We start from the raw sequence: 23,095 nt of genomic DNA, 5'->3' as shown, positions 1-23,095 counted from the left end.
AAAGTTCAGGTTGATGAAATTATAAAAAGGTTTTATCTTTACATTTTATGTGTGAAATTTATATGATCTTAATACAACATCTGCTTTTACTCCCAAAGACACCAAGAGCTGCTTTCCACTATTTTATTCAACCCTGTAGTGGACAATTTAACACATATATATTGTCTTCAGACTGCAGTGCACATCTGACCCCTCATCAATACACAGCAGCATTGTGTGTTCAGATTAATTATTTTCTCCAGTATGCATGTAAAGGCATTTCATACATTTTACAATTTACCCACATTTACATATATAAGGGTACATTAAAATGTACTGGAAAACGTGTATTATTTTCCGGTTACAACACAATGGACACATTATTCTTTTATATCCTGAAACCAAACTTAAAACCCACATACAAAAATGTATATGTAAAAATAAAATACACCAGAAACTAACTAAAAATGTGTGCATAGCTAAATAAAATGTAAATAAAATGAACAGTAAAACAAACCTTTAGTAGACAATTAAACAAACATATATTGTCTTCAGACTGCAGTACACATCTGACCCCTACATACACAAAATAAGCTACTTTTTACTGAGTAATAAAGTAACAAACAAAATGGACCACTTCTCCAGAGGTGACTCTTGATGCCATCACACAACATGGTTGTGACCTCTGCCTCTAGTCAGTCCTCTAGTCCACATGTGTTAAACTCAGTTCCTGGAGGGCCGCAGCTCTGCACAGCTTAGTTCCAACCTTATTTAAACACACCTGATCAAACTGATTGAGTCCTTTAGACTTGTTTGAAACCTACAAGTAAGTGTGTTGAAGCATGGTTGGAACTAAACTGTGCAGGGCTGCGGCCCTCCAGGAACTGAGTTTGACACCCCTGCTCTTGTCTATAGTCCTCCCATTCGACCAGGTATTCCAGATGGGAGACCCTGCATCACAAATCCAAGATCTCATTGACTGTGTAGATTGATGGCTGGTCCAGAACAGCCATGTCTTGTCGTCAGGTTGATAGGGGAGTGTCTCAGATGTCTTGTCTTTTACTTTTTTTGCTAAGGGTTTCTGCAGATGGAGTAAATCCCACACTCTCTCTAAACCAGTAGTCAACAGCTGAAACCTTGAAGAGTTCCTCCATCCAGGGAGAGAGTGGTGGCTGGTTAGTATGCACTGAAAATATGTTAAGGCATTGGTATCTTGGTGCAGGGGTTTCTGTGCATACTCAGCTCACAGGAGCAAACAGTTCCATTTGTCCTGGTTTTCATGACAGTACCACCGGAGATACTGTCTGAGCTCCAAGCCATTTGACTGTGGGGGACAACCAGAAGAATGGTTAACAGAAATGGTGAGTAGTTTGAAGAAAAGCTTTCCAGATAAGGGTGTAAACTGGGCCCCGGTCAATACATGTGAGCTATAGTTTCAGCTCAAGCTGGAAGAAAAGTTCTGCTGTATCTATTGCAGTAGGTAAACCAGGGAGAGGGATGAGTTTACAGGCTTTGGAGAAACAATCTACAGCAACTATAACAGAGATAAAACCATCAGAGTTATGGAAGTCAGAAACACTGTCAATACCAATACGGGATCAGAGTCACCAGGCAAAGATCTGGGTGTCTTTGACATGGCACAGACTGAGCAGTGACATGAGGATGAAGATTGTGTTTGTGATTGCCAATGTCATAACTTTGCTCCACCGGTGAGTTTCCTGGAGAAGTAAGCTTAAGGGTAGAGAAGTAGAGGATCACAGTAACAGCATGACCCCAACCCTGGTCTTTCTCTCGCTCTCTCTCTCTTTCTCGCTCTAAGTATTCGCAGGTGCAGCGGATTACGTTGGGACGGACCATGATTGGTGCTTGGATTGGCGGCGACTATAAAAACCTGCAGAGAACATGGGTTCGATGGCTCCCCGCTTTCTCTCGATTTCCCCGCTTGTACTCAGTTGAGAACGTGATCCAATGAGTGTTTGCATGTATATCTTTGTGGCTTTGTGAGATGCCGGTGTGTTAATTTTTAACCGGCGATTGAAACCCGGTTTTCTGTCTCCCTGTCGGGCTTGGAGCATGTAGGGAGGTTTGGTGCCTTATTTGTTATTTTCATTTTCTCCTGTGTTTGTTAGTAGGGAGGTAAGTTTTCTGTATTTCATTTTATTTGTTTTCTAGGGAAGTTTAATCTAATTTAGTTAGCTTGGTTTATTGTCATTTATTATGGCTGAACCCCTCCTGATGTTATTTTTGCTCCTTATTTCTGTAAATAAATCATACTTTCTTGTTAATTCTTAGTGGTTGTGTTTTTGGTAAATATTTTGGGGAGAGAGTGCGCGGGGGCACCAGGGATTATATTTTTAATCCCTGTTATTTTGTTACGTTTTGGTTAAATCTCTTTTTGATTAATGATTTTTAATTTAATTCCTAACAGTGGGCAGCAGGGTTCCTAGGAAGAGTCTCCATCTTTCTCTCAAGAAGTGAAGTGAGTGAAGAGGTAATATAATAAGAATGTGGATGGATTGTAGGTAGAAATTGGCAAAGCCCATGAAGCATTGTAGTTCCTTTACAGTCTGGTGGCCGGGGGGAGGGGTGGTGTTCTGCAGGACCTTCTGTAACTTGCAGGGTCCTACTCTTGTGTAGTCCAGTTCTGAGTTTGGGTGAGGGATAAAAGCGACTGGAGTTTATAATTCCATCACTTGTTAAGTTCTTAGCATTGCAACCTGAAAAACATAAATGGCAGAGAATCTCACATTTTTTACAGCTTAAAATAAAAATGCACAGTGGGGGAATATGATCCCTGTCAGTTCTCCTAATCTCTCAGAGTAGCAAGTGGAATTCCGGTTCAGGGAGATTTATAGGTCCTCAGACTCCCCATCAATGTCAAGAGCAAACCTACACCCTTGGAAATCCCGGCACCGCTGGTCTGGTCTGGTCAGGATTTGCATGATGTAGTTGGAGCTGGTTACCAGGGAATACAGATGCTAGAGGATGATGTTGTTGGCTGTGAATCCTTCCTGTGGCCTAGGTTCTTGGCAGAATTACAAATCTTTAACAGATTGTGAGAGTTCTGATGGACTGACCCGATTGCTTGGTACTTGCACACACAGATGTGAGGGGTCGCAGGATGCTTTGTGAAACTGCTTGAGGCTTGGTAAAATCAAGTTTTTGTAGATGATGCAAGACTTCTGGCAAGATGATTTCATTGACAAGTGCATGGGAAGGGGAGGGGACAAAAGGGGAGTGTTCTCATAAACCTGTTTTTTTTTTCCCTTGAAAACTAACTTGTTTTAGGGATGCATTTAATTGCACCCTGTGATGACATCCTCTCCTCTTGTGTAAGTTATTAAAGTGATTCCTGTCTGAGTCTCCGCACTAACGAAATCTGATTTGGTTATTTCTAATTGTGAATCCTCTTATGAAATTTAAGTTTTTTTTTTTAATAGAAACCCAGGTGTCAGGCTTCTATCCAGTATACAGCATCACATGGGTATTAAGGGATATTTATACATGCAAAGCTCATTCCACACTGTTGGCAAGTGAAGGCTTTTCTCCAGTGTGAATCCTCATGTGTTTTGTAAGGTTTTGTTTCCAAGTAAAACTCTTTCCACACTGCTGGCAAGTGTAAGGCTTTTCTCCATTATGAAGCTTCATATGCTCTTTTACGTTTTCTCTCCGATTAAAACTCTTTCCACATTGTTGACAAGTGTAAGGCTTTTCTCCAGTGTGAATCCTCACATGGTCTGTGAGGTATTTTTTCCAAGAAAAACTCTTTCCACATTGTTGGCAATTGTAAGGCTTTTCTTCTGTATGAATCCTCATATGGATTATAAGGTATTGTTTGCGAGCGAAACTCTTTCCACAATGTTGGCAAATGTAAAGTTTTTTTCCATTGTGAATCTTCTCATGTTCTTTTAAGTTTCGTCTCTGATTGAAACTCTTTCCACATTGTTGGCAAGTGTAAGGCTTTTCTCCTGTGTGAATAATCATATGATTTAAAAGGTTTCGTTTGCGAGTGAAACCTTTTCCACACTGGTGGCAGGTATGTTGCTTTTCTGCAGTGTGAGCAGTGTGAGTCCTCATATGATCTGTAAGGTATTGTTTCCAAGAAAAACTCTTTCCACACTGTTGGCAAGTGTAAGGCTTTTCTCCAGTGTGGATCCTCATGTGTTTTGTAAGGTTTAGTTTCCGTGTGAAACCCTTTCCACACTGTAGGCAGCTGTGTTGTTTTTCTCCAGTGTGAATCCTCATATGGGTTACAAGGTGATGTTTCCAAGTGAAACTCTTTTCACACTGTAGGCAGGCATGGGGCTTTTCTCCATTGTGCATCCTCATATGGCTTTTAAAGTTTTTTTTCCAAGTGAAACTCTTTCCACAATGTTGGCAATTGTAAGGCTTTTCTCCATTGTGCATCCTCACATGGTCTGTAAGGTGTTGTTTATAAGTGAAACTCTTTCCACAATGTTGGCAATTGAATGGCTTTTCTCCAGTGTGAATCCTCATATGGGATGTAAGGTTTTGTTTCCAAGTGAAGCTTTTTCCACACTGTTGGCAAGTGTAAAGTTTTTCTCCATTATGAATCTTCATATGCTCTCTTAAGTTTTCTCGCCGATTGAAACTCTTTCCACATTGTTGGCAAGTGTAAGGCTTTTCTCCAGTGTGAATCCTCATATGGATGGCAAGGTAACAATTCCAAGTGAAACTCTTTCCACACTGGTGGCAGGTATGAGATTTGGCTGTTGTTTGTGATGAGGTTTTTGTCTGTTCTGATTTTTCTGCAGAACTGAAATCCAGACATTCCTCATGCTGATCCTTCTCTTCTACTTCGTTCTGATCTTGACTCTCCTCTTTGACTGGCATCAGGTTTTCTTTGGAGACAAAAATGACAAAAAACCCATAGGTGTCAAAATTGACAGTAACCATTTTCAGTTGAAACAATACTATATAGTTAACCCTGTATGACCTGTACAATTGTTAGGTATACAATTCAACCAAAGAATTTCCAAGTATTTTACATGGTCGTTCTTTCAAGTATTTTCATTCATCGTTCCTTCGGCTTAGTCCCTTATTCATCAGGGGTTACCACAGCGGAATGAACCACCAACTATTCCAGCATATGTTTTATACAGCGAATGCCCTTTCAGCAACAATCCAGTATTAGGAAACACCCGTACACTCACATTAACACACACACTTTGGACAATTTTTGCTTAACCAATTTACCTATAGCGCATTTCTTTGGACTGTGGAGGAAACCGGAGCACCCAAAGGGAACTCAGGCCAACGGGGAGAACATGAAAACTCCACACAGAAGTGCCAACTGACCCAGCAGGAACCTAACCAGGGACCTTCTTGCTGTGAGGTGACAGTGCTAACCACTGTGCCACTGTGCCACCCTTAAGTATTTTCCAATGACATAAAAATCCTGATTCCAAGAGATGGGTTGAGGCTGGAAGGGCATCCGCTGCGTAAAACATGTGCTGGATAAGTTGGTGGTTCATTCCTCTGTGGCGACCCCGGATTAATAAAGTGACTAAGCCGACAAGAAAATAAAAGAATGAATGAATAAAAATCCTGACACTACCAATTTGAAGGTTGTAATAACACTTTCGACACCTTGGATATTGGGGTCAGTGCAGTGCTGTCTCAATGTTCTTCACATGATCATGCACTCAAACCTAGATCCACTCAAACCTAGGCTACCTTATAACTCAAAGAAACTGAAATATAAGAAAGCTTCATGCCAGAAAAGGAATTGACCTTGACCAGGAGTGCCTAATCCTATTCCTGGAGATCTGCCATCCTGGAGAGTTCAGCTCCATCCCTGATCAACTAAACCAACTAAGTAGGATCTGAGTGAGCACTTGGTAATTAAAGAGAGGTGTGTTTGATCAAGGTTGCTGCTGAACTCTGCAGTAAGGTAGATCTCCAGGAACAGGATTGGGCACCCCTGACCAAGACTTTAAATTACAGACAGCCTTTGCCTTGCTTCTAGACTTGAATTATTTGCTTGCTACTTCAAACTCATGCTCTGATTCAATAAACATTTAATTTCGATTTTGGCCTCCAGGATTAATCCTCTCCAAAGCAAAATCATGTACATTTTACTTTTGCAGCAGGAGACATGCTTGATTTCATAAATTAATATTTTAATATCAAATGTTGAGCTTTGAGGATGAAAACCAACCTGTTTGTTCCTCAGGATCTTCATGTTTGACTGTGAATGTTTCTTCAATCTTGATGTCTTCACTCTCCTCTTTAATAAACGCCATCTTTATAACATTCTGAGCTCAGTCGCTTCAGCAGATCTTCTGTGTTTGTCCTGTTGAAGATCAGAATAATGAACAGAAAGACACAAATCCAGTCTCCATCAGCTCTCTAGTTCAGTAGTCAGTGTTACTGGCCTATTAATCAGACAATATCAATCAATCAAAAATTCACACTCAAAACTAGCATTAAAGAGTAATTAAAGCACAGTAACTTCACAGATGCATCACATTTAGTAATAATGCCTTATACTTGTGTTTATTTATCTGTACCCTATATGTGGTCAGTGTATTTTTCAGTAGAATAAATAATACTACTAACTTCACTAAGTTTTCATTTAAGTGTAGAATTTAGGACTCTTGGTGCTCACTGTGGTGAAAAGATTGATAAAAGGTTGATGATTTGTCTGAGAGTTGGATTTCAGTGTTCAGTTTACTCAGATCACTACTGGCTGTTCATGATAAACTGAGGCAGTTTACTCTTACAATACTGTTCATAAATGTAGTATAACACATTATAATGTCACACTGAATGATATTTAACTCATAGGCTATTAATATTATAAAGTCTAAATAAATGTCTAAACACTATCAATTTTAACACAAACTGTTTAAAACACAAACCTTTCTCCAGTCGAAACAAACAATGCGGCAGTGCGGCGCACCCTTATGACGTCACAAATGTATATCAAAATAAAAGTCCCGTGGACGTAATATAATTGCAGAGGTATTTATACATAAAAGTTCTTAAACAACAACAATAATAATACTCGAGTTTTTGGTTGTATTATATAAATTAATAAATGTTTATAATAATTACTAACACGTGTATCTTAAACTCTAAACAGTGTTTATGTGCAGACACTATTTGTTCCAGGAGTCGGGTCTCTCTTTAAACAGAGAAAACAGCTTAATGAGTGTCTGCTCAAATGTTAAAATGCACATTATCTTATGATGCCCCTTTATGGTTTTTTTATTGTATGTGACTCTAATATTCAGGTTTATGAAATTATAAAAACATTTTAAAAGTTTTTACTTTACATGTTTAATGTGTGAAGTTTGCATATTGTAAATGTAACAGATCTGCTTTTTACTCTCGAACACCAAGATGACACCAAGAGCTGCTTTCCGCTATTTTATTCAACCCTGTAGTAGACAATTAAACACACATATATTGTCTTCAGACTGCAGTGCACATCTGACCCCCATATACACAAAATAACAGAGTTTTTACTGGGTAATAAAGTAACATAAACAAAATGGACCACTTCTCCAGAGGTGACTCCTGATGCCATCACACAACATGGTGGTGACCTCTGCCTCTAGTCATTCCTCTAGTCCACATGTGTCAAACTCAGTTCCTGGAGGGCCGCAGCTCAGCATGATCCCTGTCAGTTCTCCTAATCTCTCAGAGTAGCAAGCGGGACTTCGGTTCAGGGAGATTTATAGGTCCTCAGACTCCCCACCAATGTCAAGAGCAAACCTACACCCTTGGAAATCCCGGCACAGCTGGTCTGTTGATGGCACGATTCGGATGATGTAGTTGGAGCTGGTTGATAGTGCATACAGATGGTGGAGTCAGAGAAAGCCTCACCTTATGGGTTCTTGGATAATTAACCCTTTTTAGGGATGCATTTAATTGCACCCTGTGATGACATCCTCTCCTCTTGTGTAAGTTATTACAGTGATTCCTGTCTATGAATCTCCACACTATTGAAATCTGATTTGGTTACATCTAATTGTGAATCCTCTCATGAAAATTAAGTTTTACTCTTTGTCAGAAACACAGGTGTCAGGTTGAAGTATATCATATCCAGTATGAAGCATCACATGGGTATTAAGGGATTTTTTTATATGCAAAGCTCATTCCACACTGCTGGCAAGTGTAAGGTTTTTCTCCAGTGTGAATCCTCATGTGTTCTGTAAGGTTTCGTTTCCGTGTGAAACTCTTTCCACACTGTAGGCAAGTGTGTCGCTTTTCTCAAGTGTGCATCTTCATATGGTATATAAGATGGTGTTTACAAGTAAAACTCTTTACACAATCTTGGCAATTGAATGGCTTTTGCTCAGTGTGAATCCTCATGTGGGTTGCAAGGTTTTGTTTCCGTGTGAAACTCTTTCCACACTGTTGGCAGGTATGTTGCCTTTCTCCAGTGTGCGTCCTCATATGGCATATAAGGTGTTGTTTACAAGTAAAACTCTTTCCACAATGTTGGCAAGTGAATGGCTTTACTCCATTGTGAAACCTCATATGGGTTGTCAGGTTTTGTTTCCGTGTGAAACTCTTTCCACACTGTTGGCACGTGAAAAGCTTTTCTCCATTGTGAATCTTCATATGTTCTGTTAAGTTTTGTATGCGATTGAAACTCTTTCCACACTGTTGGCAAGTGTAAGGCTTTTCTCCAGTGTGAATCCTCATGTGTTCTGTAAGATTGCCTTGCCAGGTGAAACTCTTTCCACACTGTGGGCAAGTGTAAGGCTTTTCTCCAGTGTGAATCCTCATATGTTTTGAAAGGTATTGTCTGTGAGCGAAACTCTTTCCACACTGGTGGCAGGTATTAGATTTGGCTGTTGTTTGTGAGGAGGTTTTTGTCTTTTCTGATTTTTCTCCAGAACTGAAATCCAGACATTCCTCATGCTGATCCTTCTCTTCTGTTTCATTCTGATCTTGACTCTCCTCTTTGAGTGGCATCAGGTTTTCTTTGGAGAAAAAAAGACAAATAAAACCCCATAGGTGTTAAAATTGACAGTAACATACAACTTTCAATTGAAACAATACTATATAGTTAACCCTGTATGACCTGTACAATTTTTAGGTATACAATTCCACAGAAGAATTTCTTAGTATTTGTACATGGTCTGCTATCGTTGATGTATTTTCTTGATGTATGAAGTATTTTCATCATTCCTTCAGCTTAGTTCCTTACTTATCAGGGGCCACCACAGGGGAATGAACCACCAACTATTCCAGCATATATTCCAGATACTCTTCCTGCAGCAACCCAGTTCAGGGAAACACCCATACACTCTACTTGATACATCAGATGCAATGATACAAAGACATTAATCTGCTCTACAAATGAAGCTATTTGTTGAATCTGCATCTCCCAGCATTTAGATCCTTTGTCCATGTCTTGATAGCTAACAAGTCAAGATAGTTTCAGCTGGAGAGTCACTTTTTTGTTGACAGTTGAGTTTCAGGATGCCATGCTGGAAAGGCACATTGAGCATTTGGCTGTGGCCAAACAAGGTGGAATGCCTGGTGGCCCAAGTCTCACACCTCATGGCTTAGCTCCAATCTCTGCCAGGAATGGGCATTCCTGCTCCATTCCAGAAGAGCCGCACATCGATAACCCACCACGCTATTCGAGTGAGCTCTGTAAATGTCAATAATTTCTGACTTTATTGAAAGTTGTGTTCTTTGATGATCATATGCTGACGATCATGCCAAGATCTCTTCTGTCATCTCCCAGCTGGTGGGCAGAGCACAGGAGAAACGGCCACTGTGAGTATGGCCAGAAGGCCTCTCGACTGTTGGCCACTGTGCATCAAGGACATGCTCTGTAGCAGGCTATACTATTGAGTTGTGCACTCTTGCTGTGACACAAGTGAGTAGAATGAGGCAGCCGCTTCTGTCTGGGTTTTGAAGGGCTTGCACTCAAACTTTTGTGTATAGAACTGGCTGTGCAACTAAAGGTTTGACACACACTCTGCTCATCTATCAACACCCATGCTAAGATCGCCCAGTGTGTAGTCCAGTGAGTATTACCACTTCTGGCAATTATCAAGAGACCATTTTGTTCTTTGTTTTAAAGTCCCCTACTGTCTGTTATTTTGGGCCATCTTTGGCTCGTTAGGCATAACCATCATGCTGACTAGATTGGTCAATGGCCCTGCTTTATCCCAGGCCTTAATCAATAACATTCTCTAACTTTTTTGTTTTTGTGTATGTGGACACCATTCTGATTTTCTCGCCAGATCTCCAGTCCCACACGCAGCATCTTCTCCAGCACCTTTAGGAGAATCAGCTGTTTGTCAAGACTGAGAAATGCTCATTTCATGAGTGACTGGTGTTTAATTATTTTATGTAAAGGGGATTGAACAAAGTCAAAGACATATATGCATGGCCCCTTCAATAATTTTTAACTTTAACCAGTGCTTTATTTGGAATTTTAGTCAGTTAGCAGCCGCGCTTATGGTCCTGACTTCTGTTAAGTCCTGTTTTATCTGGTCCAACTCTATTAAAGATTTGTTTGACCTAGTCAAGAAACTGTTTTGCTGTTATCGCAATCACTCCCGGTCCCAATAACCAGTTGATTGTCAAGGTCGACACCTTGGATATTGGGGTCAGCGCAGTGCTGTCTCAATGTTCTCCACATGATCATGCAGATTCCATCAAATGAGTCGACACCTATGATCAGAATCACTTTAATCAGAGTATCTAGAATCCAAATCAGCAGACAAGAACATCTCTTTGCAGTCGTTTGCAGGGGAGAAGGAATTAATGTCCTGAGATTATGTAGTGGCTAGTGAGTAAGGGGTCTTCTGAGAACTATTGATCTGCTTTTTTGCTGATTTGATTATCAATTCATGTCAAGTGATCACCAGAACCACAAAGATCCACTTGTACCTAGGCTACCTTATAACTGGACAAAAACTGAAAGATAAGAAAGCCTCATGCCAGACAAGAAATTGACCTTGACTGGGGGTGCCCAATCCTGTTCCTGGAGATCTGCCATCCTGGATAGTTCAGCTCCATTCCTGATCAACTAAACCAACTAAGTAGGATCTGAAGGAGCACTTGGTATTTAAAGAGAGGTGTGTTTGACCAAGGTGGCTGCAGAACTCTGCAGTAAGGTAGATCTCCAGGAAGAGGATTGGGCATCCCTGACCGAGCACAAGTTTCCAGCTTAGAACTGCGCAGACAGTTGTTCAGATCCAGTCCAGCTATTTTGTGTTTGCAGGACTCCAGCAAACAGAAAGCAGAGACTCAGACACAAACTAAGATGGAATGAGAGTAGACAAATCCAAACATTCCCATCTCTCTTTACATTTCTTTACGACAAGGTTCAAGTTAAGTTGTGCTGCAAAATTACAGTCAACATGACTAGTCTTTTTCTGGCTCAAAACTGAACCAGGAGACTCCACTCCAGCAGGCCTCCCGAGATGTCACTCCAGAGAGGGAATTCAGAAACTCCTCCAGATTCATACTCTGCTGGAGTATATAGTATGAAGTCACATGTAATCATGTCTAAGGAGCAATATAAGGGTTGAATTGTTTATTGGTGAAGCCAAACAACTAGCGGAGACAAAGCTCAACTATGCTGTCGTCTCAAGTTGGCTAGCATCTGAACCAAAAAGCTACCCGTGAATACACCAAATGGATGATAAATCAACATTGTGCATTGCTACATCATTTCACTACATCTCACTCATGCTCTGATTTATTAAACATTTAGTTTCAATTTTGGCCTCCACAATGATTATAAAAATCAATCGAGATAAAATGGTTATGCCTGCCCCAGCATTCAATCCTCTCCTAAGAAAAGTCATGTAAATGTACTTTTGCAGCAGGAGACATGCTTGACTTAATAAATTAATATATAAATATCAAATGTTGAGGTTTGAGGATGAAAACCAACCTGTTTGTTCCTCAGGATCTTCATGTTTGACTCTGAAAGCTTCTTCAGTCTCTTCATGTTTGACTGTGAATGTTTCTTCAATCTTGATGTCTTCACTCTCCTCTTTAATAAACGCCATCTTTATAACAGTCTGAGCTCAGTCGCTTCAGCAGATCTTCTGTGTTTGTCCTGTTGAAGATCAGAATAATAAACAGAAAGACACAAATCCAGTCTCCATCAGCTCTCTAGTTCAGTAGTCAGTGCACTAGTGAGGGAGTCAGAGTAAGAGTTACTGGCCTTTATTGATCAGACAATATCAATCAATCAATAATTCACTCACAACTAGCATTAAACAGTCACTAAAGCATGCTAATTTCACAGATACTTATACTTGTATTTAATTATCTGTATGCTTTATATGGTCAGTGTATTTTTCATCATTACATTTTCTGTTGTTTTAAAATAATTATTCCTCATTTAATAATAAAATGTGATTAAATAATAATTGTAATGAGAATTAAATGCAGCATCAGTGTCAGAATGAATAATAAAGTTCACTGAGTTTTCATTTAAGTGTAGAATTTAGGACTCTTGGTGCTCACTGTGGTGAAAAGATTGATAAAAGGTTGATGATTTGTCTGAGAGTTGGATTTCAGTGTTCAGTTTACTCAGATCACTGTTACTGGCTGTTCATAATAAACTGAGGCAGTTTACTCTTACAATACTGTTCATAAATGTTTTATAACGCATTATAATGTCACAGTGAATGATATTGAACTCGTATTACTATAATAAAGTCTAAATAAATGTCTAAACCATGTAAATTTTAACACTTAAAATGATTAAATCACAAACCTTTCTCCAGTTGAAACTATGCAGCAGCCCGGCGCACCCTTATGACGTCACAAATGTAGTTCAAAATAAAAGTCCCGTGCACTTGATATACAAAGGCATTTATCCATAAAAGATTTAAACATCAATAATGTTAACTGAATGATAAAAATCTTTAAAAGAAGTATTTACATTTTTAATGTGTGAAATAATGTCAGTTTTATTTAAACATTTTACTTTAGTTTTACACTTGAGTCCACACAGAGGTATTTCAAGTTTTGTGATCTCCCAGATTTCTATGAGACACACTCTTCTACTAAATATAGGAGATAAAAAATCCACAAAATAAATTGTGTTGAGACTCCACTCCAAAACTGGAATGATGAGAATTATGCAGAAAGCACATTCCAATGATGTTTATTTATTTACGTTTACAATTTCACTACAATACCATTTCCTTTATTCTATTCTATTGTTGCAGGCTGTGATGAGCTGAAAATATAATAAGTTAGAGATTCCACAAGAAATTAATTACTTTATATATTTATGTCACTATAATTTTAATATAGTGATTATCAGGTAAAACTAGTATGTTACCTTTCCTAAAAAGCAGAGTGTAAGCAGGACTTTTATTTTGCTGCAAAATAGCTCTTAAGCTTTCAGCTGAGCACTTTTGGAAGATTTTAGGCATTTTCAGCTGCTTTGGTGGACGCACAGTAAGTGGGAACATAATGAAGGCATTTATTTATTTTAATATATGCTTAGTCTAAGACAATGAAATGTTTTTATGACCTTGCAAGCATTTCAGCATAATGTTGGTAGTGAAAACAAAAATTGTATAATTCATAATAGGGAAACCAAATGATAAAACTAAAGTACATACACTGTTTTCTTCCATCTTCCTTATTTTTGACAAGTGTAAAGCTACAGAGGACACCAATGCTCACTCATTTCAGTTTTAACCTTCATTGTTTGGTTATTGTGAAAAAATATATTTGATTTGGAGAACACACAGGAATACTGTGCAAACCAGATTGTTTATTTAACACAGTGAAATTTGAGTGCATATGAGGTAAACTTTATCAAAAGTCTTTAGATCATAGGTCTCAAACTCCATTCCTGGAGGGCCGCAGCTCTGCACAGTTTTACTCCAATTCTGATCAAGCTCAGCTGATGCAATTAATCAAGGTGTTCAAGACTCTTTTTTTTAAAAGAAAAAGTCAAAGTTATATAAACTCAAGTTGGCTACTGAACGAGTCCATTATAATAATGTTAGCATTAGTGTCTGGAGGCTGGAAAACGCTTGATGTCCTTCATGAAGAAGCTGCAGAAGGTGGAAGAAGTCACCAGCTGGTGTACAGGCTGGCCCTTCAGGATCAATGTAAAGACTCGTCTGTCACTGGGGTCTAACAGGAATCAGTCTCATGCTCTCCACTCCTCCATGACTACGACATGATACCTGTCAGTTCTCCTAATCTCTCAGAGTAGCAAATTGAATTTCAGTTCAGGAAAATGTATAGGTCCTCAGACGCCCCACCAATATCAAGAGCAAACCTACACCCTTGGAAATCCAGGCACAGCTGGTCGGTTGGTGGCAGGATTTGCATGATGTAGTTGGAGCTGCTTGCCAGCGGATACAGAGGCCTTTCTGAGGCCTATACTATTTGCAGAATTACGAAGCTTTAACGTATTGTGAGAGTTCAGATGGACTGACCCGATTGCTTGGTAGTTGCACACGCAGATGTGAGGGTCATGGGATGCTCTGTGAGACTGCTTGAGGCTTGGTAAAATCAAGTTGTTTGTAGATGTAACGAGTCTTCTGTCAAAGTGATTTAATGGCCAAAGACATCTAAAGGGGAGAATACAAAAGGGCTCACTGAGAAACTTCTTCAACACTGACACACTGATGTCAGGCTTTTATCCAGTATGAAGCATCACATGGGTATTAAGGGATTTTTTATATGCAAAGCTCATTCCACACTGTTGGCAAGTGTAAGGCCTTTCTCCAGTGTGAATCCTCATGTGTTCTGTAAGGTTTCGATTCCGCGTGAAACTCTTTCCACACTGTTGGCAGGTATGTTGCTTTTCTCCAGTGTGAATCCTCATATGGTCTGTAAGGTATTGTTTCCAAGAAAAACTCTTTCCACACTGTTGGCAATTGTAAGGCTTTTCTCCAGTGTGAATCCTCACATGGGTTGCAAGGTTTTGTTTCCAAGTGAAACTTTTTCCACAATGTAGGCAGATATTATGCTTTTCTCCATTGTGCATCCTCATATGGTCTGAAAGGTTTTGTTTCCGTGTGAAACTCTTTCCACACTGTGGGCAAGTATGTCGCCTTTCTCCAGTGTGCATCATCATATGGCCTATAAGGTGTTGTTTACAAGTGAAACTCTTTCCACATTGTTGGCAAGTGAATGGCTTTTCCCCAGTGTGAATCCTCATATGGGTTGTAAGGTTTTGTTTCCAAGTGAAACTCTTTCCACACTGTTGGCAAGTGTAAAGCTTTTCTCCATTGTGAATCTTCATATGTTCTGTTAAGTTCTGTACCTGATTGAAACTCTTTCCACACTGTTGGCAAGTGTAAGGCTTTTCCCCAGTGTGAATCCTCATGTGTTCTGTAAGTTTGCTTCGCCAAATGAAAGTCTTTCCACACTGTGGGCAAGTGTAAGGTTTTTCTCCAGTGTGAATCCTCATATGTTTTGTAAGGTATTGTTTGCGAGCGAAACTCTTTCCACACTGGTGGCAGGTATGAGATTCGGCTGTTGTTTGTGATGAGGTTTTTTTCTGTTCTGATTTTCCTCCAGAACTGAAATCCAGACATTCCTCATGCTGATCCTTCTCTTCTACTTCGTTCTGATCTTGACTCTCCTCTTTGAGTGGCATTAGGTATTCTTTGAAGCAAAAAATTACAAATAAAACCCCATAGGTGTTAAAATTCATAGTAACATATAATTTTCAATTGAAACAATGCTATATAATTAAACATTTATGAACTATACAATTCCACCGAAGATTTTTTTAATATTTCCCATCTTAAAAGAGTTAAATTGATTATTGGTATTCACTTGGTTTTGTCTTACAAAACTTAGTGTTTATCACCATCTCACTCTTAACCTTGTTAGTTTGTGTTAGAAAAGTCAATAAGGTCTGTTCTGTAAATAAAGAAAAGCAGCCTGTTTATGTTTAGGAATTTACAGCCTTGAACTAGATCTTGTTACCCTGCTTAATTACTGAAGGGTTTTCACCATATCTTAGATAACTATATCAGTTCTGGAGTCAACAGTTACGGTCTGTTCTAATGATTTGTTGGAGTAGACTAGTTTTAAATTCCTCTTTAATTTAGTTCATATTCCCATTTGAGCTCATTTTACAGTTGATTTTACAGAAAAAGCTGTTCAGTTTATGCATCCAGAGACAGAACAGAACAATGACATGTAAAGTCATCTTTTAGCTGAAGGTGCATGCATAAATGGCTTTATCCTTACAAAAATGTGTTCAGATGCGGCTCTAAGTCTTTATTAAACTACCTTTCTGACAGACATTTCTTTAACTTTACATTAAGGGGGTTTAATTAGGTCCAAAACAATATCAAATGCAAATCTCTTGATCAAATGTGGAGCTTTGAGGATGAAAACCAACCTGCTTGTTCCTCAGGATCTTCATGTTTGACTCTGAAAGCTTCTTCAGTCTCTTCATGTTTGACTGTGAATGTTTCTTCAATCTTGATGTCTTCACTCTCCTCTTTAATAAACGCCATCTTTATAACAGTCTGAGCTCAGTCGCTTCAGCAGATCTTTTGTGTTTGTCCTGTTGAAGATCAGAATAATGATTCATGATGGATCATGATCAGGTTCATGATTTGTCTGAGAGTTGGATTTCAGTGTTCAGTTTACTCAGATAACTACCGGATATGTTTATAACAAACTAAGGCAGTTTACTCTTAAAATATTGTTCATAAATGTAGAAAAACACAGCATAATGTCACACTGAATCATTCTTAACTCATATTATTATTATATTGTCTTTATAAATGTCTAAACACCATCAATTTTAACACTTAAACTGATGAAAACAAACCTTTCTCCAGTTGAAACAAGCTGTGCAGCAGCGTGGCGCGCCATTATGACGTCACAAATGCATATCAAAATAAAAGTCCCAATCACTCGATAAAATTGCAGAGGTATTTATCTTGAAAACTTATTTATGAAGGACTTATAATACTGGAGTTCATAATAATTACTAACACATGTATCTTAAACTCTAAACAGTGTTTATGTGCAGAAACTATTTGTTCCAGGAGTTGGATCTCTCTTCAAACAGAGGAAACAGCTAAATGAGTGTCTGCTCAAATGTTAATATAGATATATTTAAATCATTTATGATCGCATGATTTATCTTCATGGTTATTTTAACCGTATGTGACTCTACTGTGACTCTGCTATTCATTTATTTGCATTCACATTTTCACTACAATACCATTTCCTTTATTCTATTCTAACCTTTTAAGGCTCAAGGTGTTTTTACATGCATTTTTTATTTCTCTTCGCTATTTGGGCTTATTGGAACCTAATTAGAATAAAACCTAAGTATCATCTTTTGATATGATGTACTTTTAGAGAAAAATAATGTTCATATATGTGGACTCGTGGTCCTAATTTACATAAAACACTTTTTAATGCATATATAAAATAGACATTTTTTTTTACTTGCTGTGACTATCAGAAAGTTAAAAACAACATTTTATCCCATTTTGGACAGTTACAGCTGATTACAACTACACATATTGCTATCTAAAATTTATTTAAGCAGGGTAGCAAGATCTAATTTTAAGGCAGTAGAGTCATAAATATGCACAGGCATCTTTTTTTAATACAAAATGAAACTTTATTAACAGAAACACCTAACATAAACACACACATTCATGCAGGTTGTAGAGAAGAGTAAAGGAAGGAAAAGCAGAATTTGAGAGTGAAATAATATAAAAACCTCAAGTTCTGTAAGACTTAACCAAGTAAAGCACAAATAATCAACTCAACCCTTCTAATGTTTCTTTAGAATTACACACCATTTACACCAGTTCAGTATTAATCTGTAGCCGTAAAGGCTGATTTATACTTCTGCGTCAAGCAAAGGTGTGTGCAACTGCCTATGCGTCAGCATCGCTGACGTGCTCCTCTCAAAAAATTTAACTACACATCGCAACAATGTGTAGCGCAAGCTCTGTGATTGGTCTGCAAGGTGGTGCTGGCAAGTGAAAGCGGGACCGAGAGCCGCGCAATGGAAAGTTTTGTTTTGTGCTTACCTCATGGTTAAAGTTGTTGCACGTCCGCCAGTTCCTGCCTCAAAATAAGAGAGTTTGAGCCACTTGTACATACAGAAGCTTTCAAAAACAAGCAAAGAAACTCGACACAGAGGAACATTAACACCTCACTGCCAACTAGCGTTTTGGAAATGTTATTGCAGAGCAGGGGTGCCCAAACTTGGTCCTTGAGGGCTGATGTCCTGCATAGTTTAGCTCCAACTTCCTTCAACATACTTGCCTGGAAGTTTTTGTATACCTAGAAAGAGCTTAATTGGCTGGTTCATGTGTGTTTAAGTGGGGTTGGAAGTAAAATGTGCAGGACACCGGCTCTCCAGGACCGAGTTTGGGCACCCCTGTTGCAGAGCAACAAAAACAGTGTGCAGAAGTATGAATGCACAGCTACATGCGTTGCATGTGCCGTGGGTCACGCTGATCACTTGACGCAGAAGAATAAACCAGGCTTTACTAGCATTCCTTCTGTGACTTATCATTTTTTTCTTGTGCTGTCAGTCATCTTATCAAAACTGGTTAAATAAAATGGCAGATTAATACGAGGACGGCTAAGAACAGGCCATGTCCAAACTCTGTCCTGCAAAGTTTAGTTTCAACGCCAATCAGTCGCATATGTGCTAGCTAATCAAGGTCTTACCAGGCTTTCTAGAAACATCCTTGCAGGTGTGTTGAGGCAAGCTGGAGCTAAAATCGGCAGGACACTGGCCCTCCAGGACCAAGTTTGGACACCCATGGCTAAGACCATTCACATCTAGTAACAGCTGTTGAAGTAGCATCAAATGTCCAGTTCCACATGAGAGGTCTCATTGACCTCTTGAATAGGTCAGAAGACCCTGAAGAAACAAATAACTAGGCATATATAAAAAGCAATGACATAAATATCATTAAAGTTTTACTCTAAAGAGGAATGACACTAAGGTCATCATATAATCTAGATCAGGGGTGTCCAAACTCAGTCCTGGAGGGCTGGTGTCCTGGAGAGTTTAGCTCCAACCCTAATCAAAAACACCTGAACCAGCTAATCAGGCTCTTAATAGATATACTAGAAACTATCTAGCAGGTGTGTAGGGATGGTATACAGCAGTGGTCACCAAACTTGTTCCTGGAGGTCTGGTGTCCTGCAGATATTTGTCCAACCCTAATCAAAAACACCTAAACAAGCTAATTAAGGTTTTACCAGGTATACTTGCAACACCCAGGCAGGTGTGTTGAGGCAAGTTGGAGCTAAAACCTGCAGTGACACCGGCCCTCCAGGACCGAGATTGGTGACCCCTGGTATACAGTTTTAACCCAAAGCATGAGCTGTCTGTCGATGAAGAAGAGCCGGAGTCAGAGATTCAAATACATAAATAAAGTTTACTGAAGATAGTTTGCAGTTTCATCAGCAGAAGCCAGCTTCAACACTCGCAATGAGTTCCTAGGCCGCTCTGACTTACAGTACAACAATGCAGCAATGATACTCTTTACACATGTCCGGAAAAAGTGGGATCCAGGTAAACAGTTCTCATTGGTTACAGCAAAAATAGACAATTCTAAATGTGTGCGTTGATGAAGGGTTGTATCTAACTCCAGATTTGGATGGCGGCATGGTTCTTGGGGGTCTATTAAGAGCTGATCTCCGACCTGTAAAAAGCTAAACCTTAGATACAGTAGGCACTAGAGACAATCTGTTGTGGAAACTCAAGGTCGTTTCTTGTACGTTCAGCTGTCTTATCAAACTGGTTTAATCAACATTCGGCTACAATATCCTCACTACACACAATGTCTATCTAGCATAAAAAGGAATTACTGTAAAAATAATTAACAATCAAAACAGCTCAATTACTGTAGACAAAATCATGACAAACAGAAACAGTTGTTTCCTTCTCCTCAGCATCCGTAATTCCGGTCTACTTCCGGTGTTACTTTATCCTGGGGTGGACATCCATCAGAAAACCCACTCCTTTATCCAGTATGAAGCATCACATGGGAATTAAGGGATACTTTATATCGAAAGCTCTTTCCACACTGTGGACAGGTGTACGGTTTCTCTTTACTGTGAACACTCTGGTGTCTTTTAAGGTATGCTTTAGTAGAGAAACCTTTTCCACACTGTTGGCAATTGTAAGGCTTTTCTCCGTTGTGAATCCACATATGTTCGATAAGGATTTGTTTTCGAGCAAAACTCTTTCCACACTGTTGGCAAGTGTACGGTGTTTCTCCGGTGTGAGTCCTCATGTGGTTTGTAAGGTTTTGTTTCCAAGTGAAACTCCTTCCACACTGATTGCAGGTGTAAAGCTTCTCTCCACTATGAATCCTCATATGTTCTGTCAAGTTTGTTAACCGAGTGAAACTCTTTCCACACTGATGGCAAATGCAAGGCTTTTCTCCTGTGTGGATCATCATATGGTCTGCAAGGTTTTGTTTCCGATTGAAACTCTTTCCACACTGTTGGCAAGTGTAAGGCTTTTCTGCACTGTGAGTAGTCGTGTGGTTTTTAAGGTGTTGTTTCCGAGTGAAACTCTTTCCACACTGTTGGCAGGCGTGATGTCTTTCTCCAGTGTGAACCTTTATATGTTCTGTAAGGCTTTGTTTGCGAGTAAAACTCCTACTACAATGTTGGCAGGTGTGATGCCTTTCTCCAGTGTGAATCTTCATATGTAATGTAAGGCCTTGTTTGCAAGTAAAACTCTTTCCGCACTGATGACAGATAATAGATTCGGTCTTCCTGGCTGTTTTTTGTGATGAGGTTTTTGTCTGTTCAGATTTGAAATCAAGAATTTCCTCACACTGATTTTCCTCTTTGGTTTCATTCTGATCTTGACTCTCCTCTTTGAGTGGCATCTGGTTTTCTGTGGAGAAAACTATTAGAAATAAATTCCTAAAGGTGTTAAAATTTAGTAATTTATTAAAACAATATTATATTGTTAACCCCTTATGACCTGTACAACTTACAATCATACAATTCTAGAGCATTTCTTAGTATTTTAACATGCTGTGCTGTCATTTGAGTATTTTCAAGTGTCATATATATGAGCAATATCACATGAGTAGCAGTGCGATATGGCTGTATTCCGGCACTGGTGTATATATATACAAAAACACATACATATATATATGTGTGTGTAATATATATATATATATATATATATATATATATATATATATATATATATATATATATATATATATATATCCGTGTGTGTGTGTAGTTCTTACACCCAATTTGAAGGCAAAGTAAGTTTGAAGGCAATTTTTTTTTATTAAAAATTCAATAAAATCAAGCTTAAACATGTTATTGTAAAACAAACTTGCTTTTCAGAGCATGTCAGATAAAGCTCTTTAATGAAGACACTTGAGAAATATTGATCAGTGTAGAGCTGCAGATCTGAATGAGGATCGAAAGTTGAGCTTTGAGGATGAAAACCAACCTGTTTGTTCCTCAGGATCTTCATGTTTGACTCTGAAAGCTTCTTCAGTCTCTTCATGTTTGACTGTGAATGTTTCTTCAATCTTGATGTCTTCACTCTCCTCTTTAATAAACGCCATCTTTATAACAGTCTGAGCTCAGTCGCTTCAGCAGATCTTCTGTGTTTGTCCTGTTGAAGATCAGAATAATGAACAGAAAGACACAAAACCAGTCTCCATCAGCTCTCTAGTTCAGTAAGCTGTGGTGATTCAAAAGATTCAAATAAATGAATCGTGTTCAGCAGCATTAGACTCAGTTGACTCGCATCGCTATAAACTGAATTAGTGTTGATAATAAACTGATTCAAAATGAAAAACTAAACGCAGCTTTACTGTTTCTCATGTGTGGAGGCAATTTACAATTTAATGTGACTACAATAATGTTCATACATTGGATAAGGCATATCTAACATCACACTGAAGGATAATTAATGTGCATTATTGATATTTTTAAAGCCTAAACAAATGTTTTAACACTCTGCATCAAATTTAACACTTAAAATGATTAGAAACGCAAACCTTTCTCCAGTTGAAACACAAGAGATACAGTAGCACGGCGCATCCTTATGACATCATACATGCAAAGCAAAATAAAAGTCCCATTCACATGTTACAATTAAAATCTCTCTCTCTCTCTCTGTATATATATATATATATATATATATATATATATATATATATATATATATATATATATATATATATATATGTATAAAGAACTGAAAGATCCAACTGCTGTGCTTTTACAGTGAAAGCTGTTTTCTTTTGTTGACAGGAACAACAAAAAATATAGTAATTACAAAATACTGATAGTTTAAAAAATATATATTTTTATAGTACTGAAAAATACCTCCTCAAAACTTTTCATCATTCATGTCATTAATATGAGATTACTCTATCATATTCTATTCATATTCAATCTAATATGATTGAAATTGGATTAGATTCACAGCGAACACTTAATTGACATATTTGTCCACCAAATAGAACAGTTAGTACAAAGTCATTTTCAGCAATTCTGCGTTATATGTGTTTTTCATTTCTTTTGAGCAAAGTAGCGATTATCTAAAGCTCAGTCATTAACTTATGAAGCACACACACACCAACACAGATCTTAAGAGTTAACTACAAGTTTATTGCTACTCTATGACAATGTCTACATAAGACACAGACACAATCTGCGTAGGACAGACACAAAAGCAGTTCAGAGGAAAGTTAAAGATTGAGGTTGAAGGTTTTAAATTATAGCATTTGCTAAGTTAATAGCAATGCAACCTGAAACAACATAAAAAGCTGAGAGTTTCACTATTCTTTACTGCTTTTAATTTTGGTTTGGCTGCTTTCAATGGGAAATAGTTGCACAGTTGATCAATCGGCAGCACGACTCTGATGACATACTAGGTTTAAACCTAATCATACACACTTGATCAGACTAATTGAGTCCTTCAGACTTGTTTGAAACCTGCAGGTAAGTGTATTAAAGCAAGGTTGGAACTAAACACTGCAGCCCTGCAGAAACTGAGAGGCTGTTTCTCAATATGCGTTACTCAGTGATCTTGCGTCCTCCTGTAACGTCATCATCAACTGCCAAAGTTCAGTTCCAATACTTAAGACCGCAAGAACAGAGGACACGCTAAACTTCC

The 23,095-nt window shown here is 38.5% G+C and overlaps 1 protein-coding gene, 1 long non-coding RNA gene and 1 other non-coding gene across 6 annotated transcripts in view; 1 reads left to right on the top strand and 2 right to left on the bottom strand.

Annotated features, from left to right (window-relative positions):
- LOC141377992 (uncharacterized) overlaps window positions 1-23,095 on the top strand; it is a 199,496-nt gene that overhangs the window by 147,621 nt on the left and 28,780 nt on the right. The window lies entirely within an intron of this gene.
- LOC557268 (uncharacterized) lies at window positions 110-12,758 on the bottom strand. Of its 4 annotated transcripts, XR_012391200.1 has the most exons (4): window positions 6,864-6,910; window positions 6,161-6,295; window positions 877-4,841; window positions 110-709 (listed from the first exon to the last, which is right to left on the bottom strand). It is a non-coding gene; the product is annotated as an uncharacterized protein (transcript). The 4 variants fall into 4 exon arrangements; XR_011006389.2 differs by lacking the exons at window positions 6,161-6,295; window positions 6,864-6,910 and adding exons at window positions 11,882-12,049; window positions 12,716-12,758 and having other exon boundaries at window positions 110-4,841; XR_002455639.3 differs by having other exon boundaries at window positions 110-4,841.
- On the bottom strand, window positions 13,425-22,020 carry LOC137487800 (uncharacterized). Its single transcript, XM_073924195.1, has 5 exons — window positions 21,972-22,020; window positions 21,416-21,583; window positions 19,958-20,848; window positions 16,331-16,465; window positions 13,425-15,582 (listed from the first exon to the last, which is right to left on the bottom strand). The coding sequence occupies exons 2-5, from the start codon at window positions 21,531-21,533 to the stop codon at window positions 14,609-14,611; spliced, it is 2,118 nt and encodes a 705-aa protein (XP_073780296.1). The 5' UTR covers window positions 21,534-21,583; window positions 21,972-22,020; the 3' UTR covers window positions 13,425-14,608.

This window comes from Danio rerio, chromosome 15 (assembly GCF_049306965.1).
Source record: "Danio rerio strain Tuebingen ecotype United States chromosome 15, GRCz12tu, whole genome shotgun sequence".
NCBI classification, from domain to species: Eukaryota; Metazoa; Chordata; class Actinopteri; order Cypriniformes; family Danionidae; genus Danio; species Danio rerio.
The sequence above is the reverse complement of the archived record's forward strand: the minus strand, read 5'-3'. Positions and strand labels throughout refer to the sequence as shown.

What these genes read in the sequence shown, in the direction of transcription:
- LOC137487800 (XM_073924195.1), bottom strand. Translation starts at nt 21,533, where the DNA reads ATGGCGTTTATTAAAGAGGAGAGTGAAGACATCAAGATTGAAGAAACA. An exon ending in TTCCCATGTGATGCTTCATA is followed by an intron (nt 16,466 to 19,957) that starts CTGGATAAAGGA and finishes GAAGCGACTGAG; the next exon opens with CTCAGACTGTTATAAAGATG. An exon ending in AGATCCTGAGGAACAAGCAG is followed by an intron (nt 15,583 to 16,330) that starts GTTGGTTTTCAT and finishes TTTGCTTCAAAG; the next exon opens with AATACCTAATGCCACTCAAA.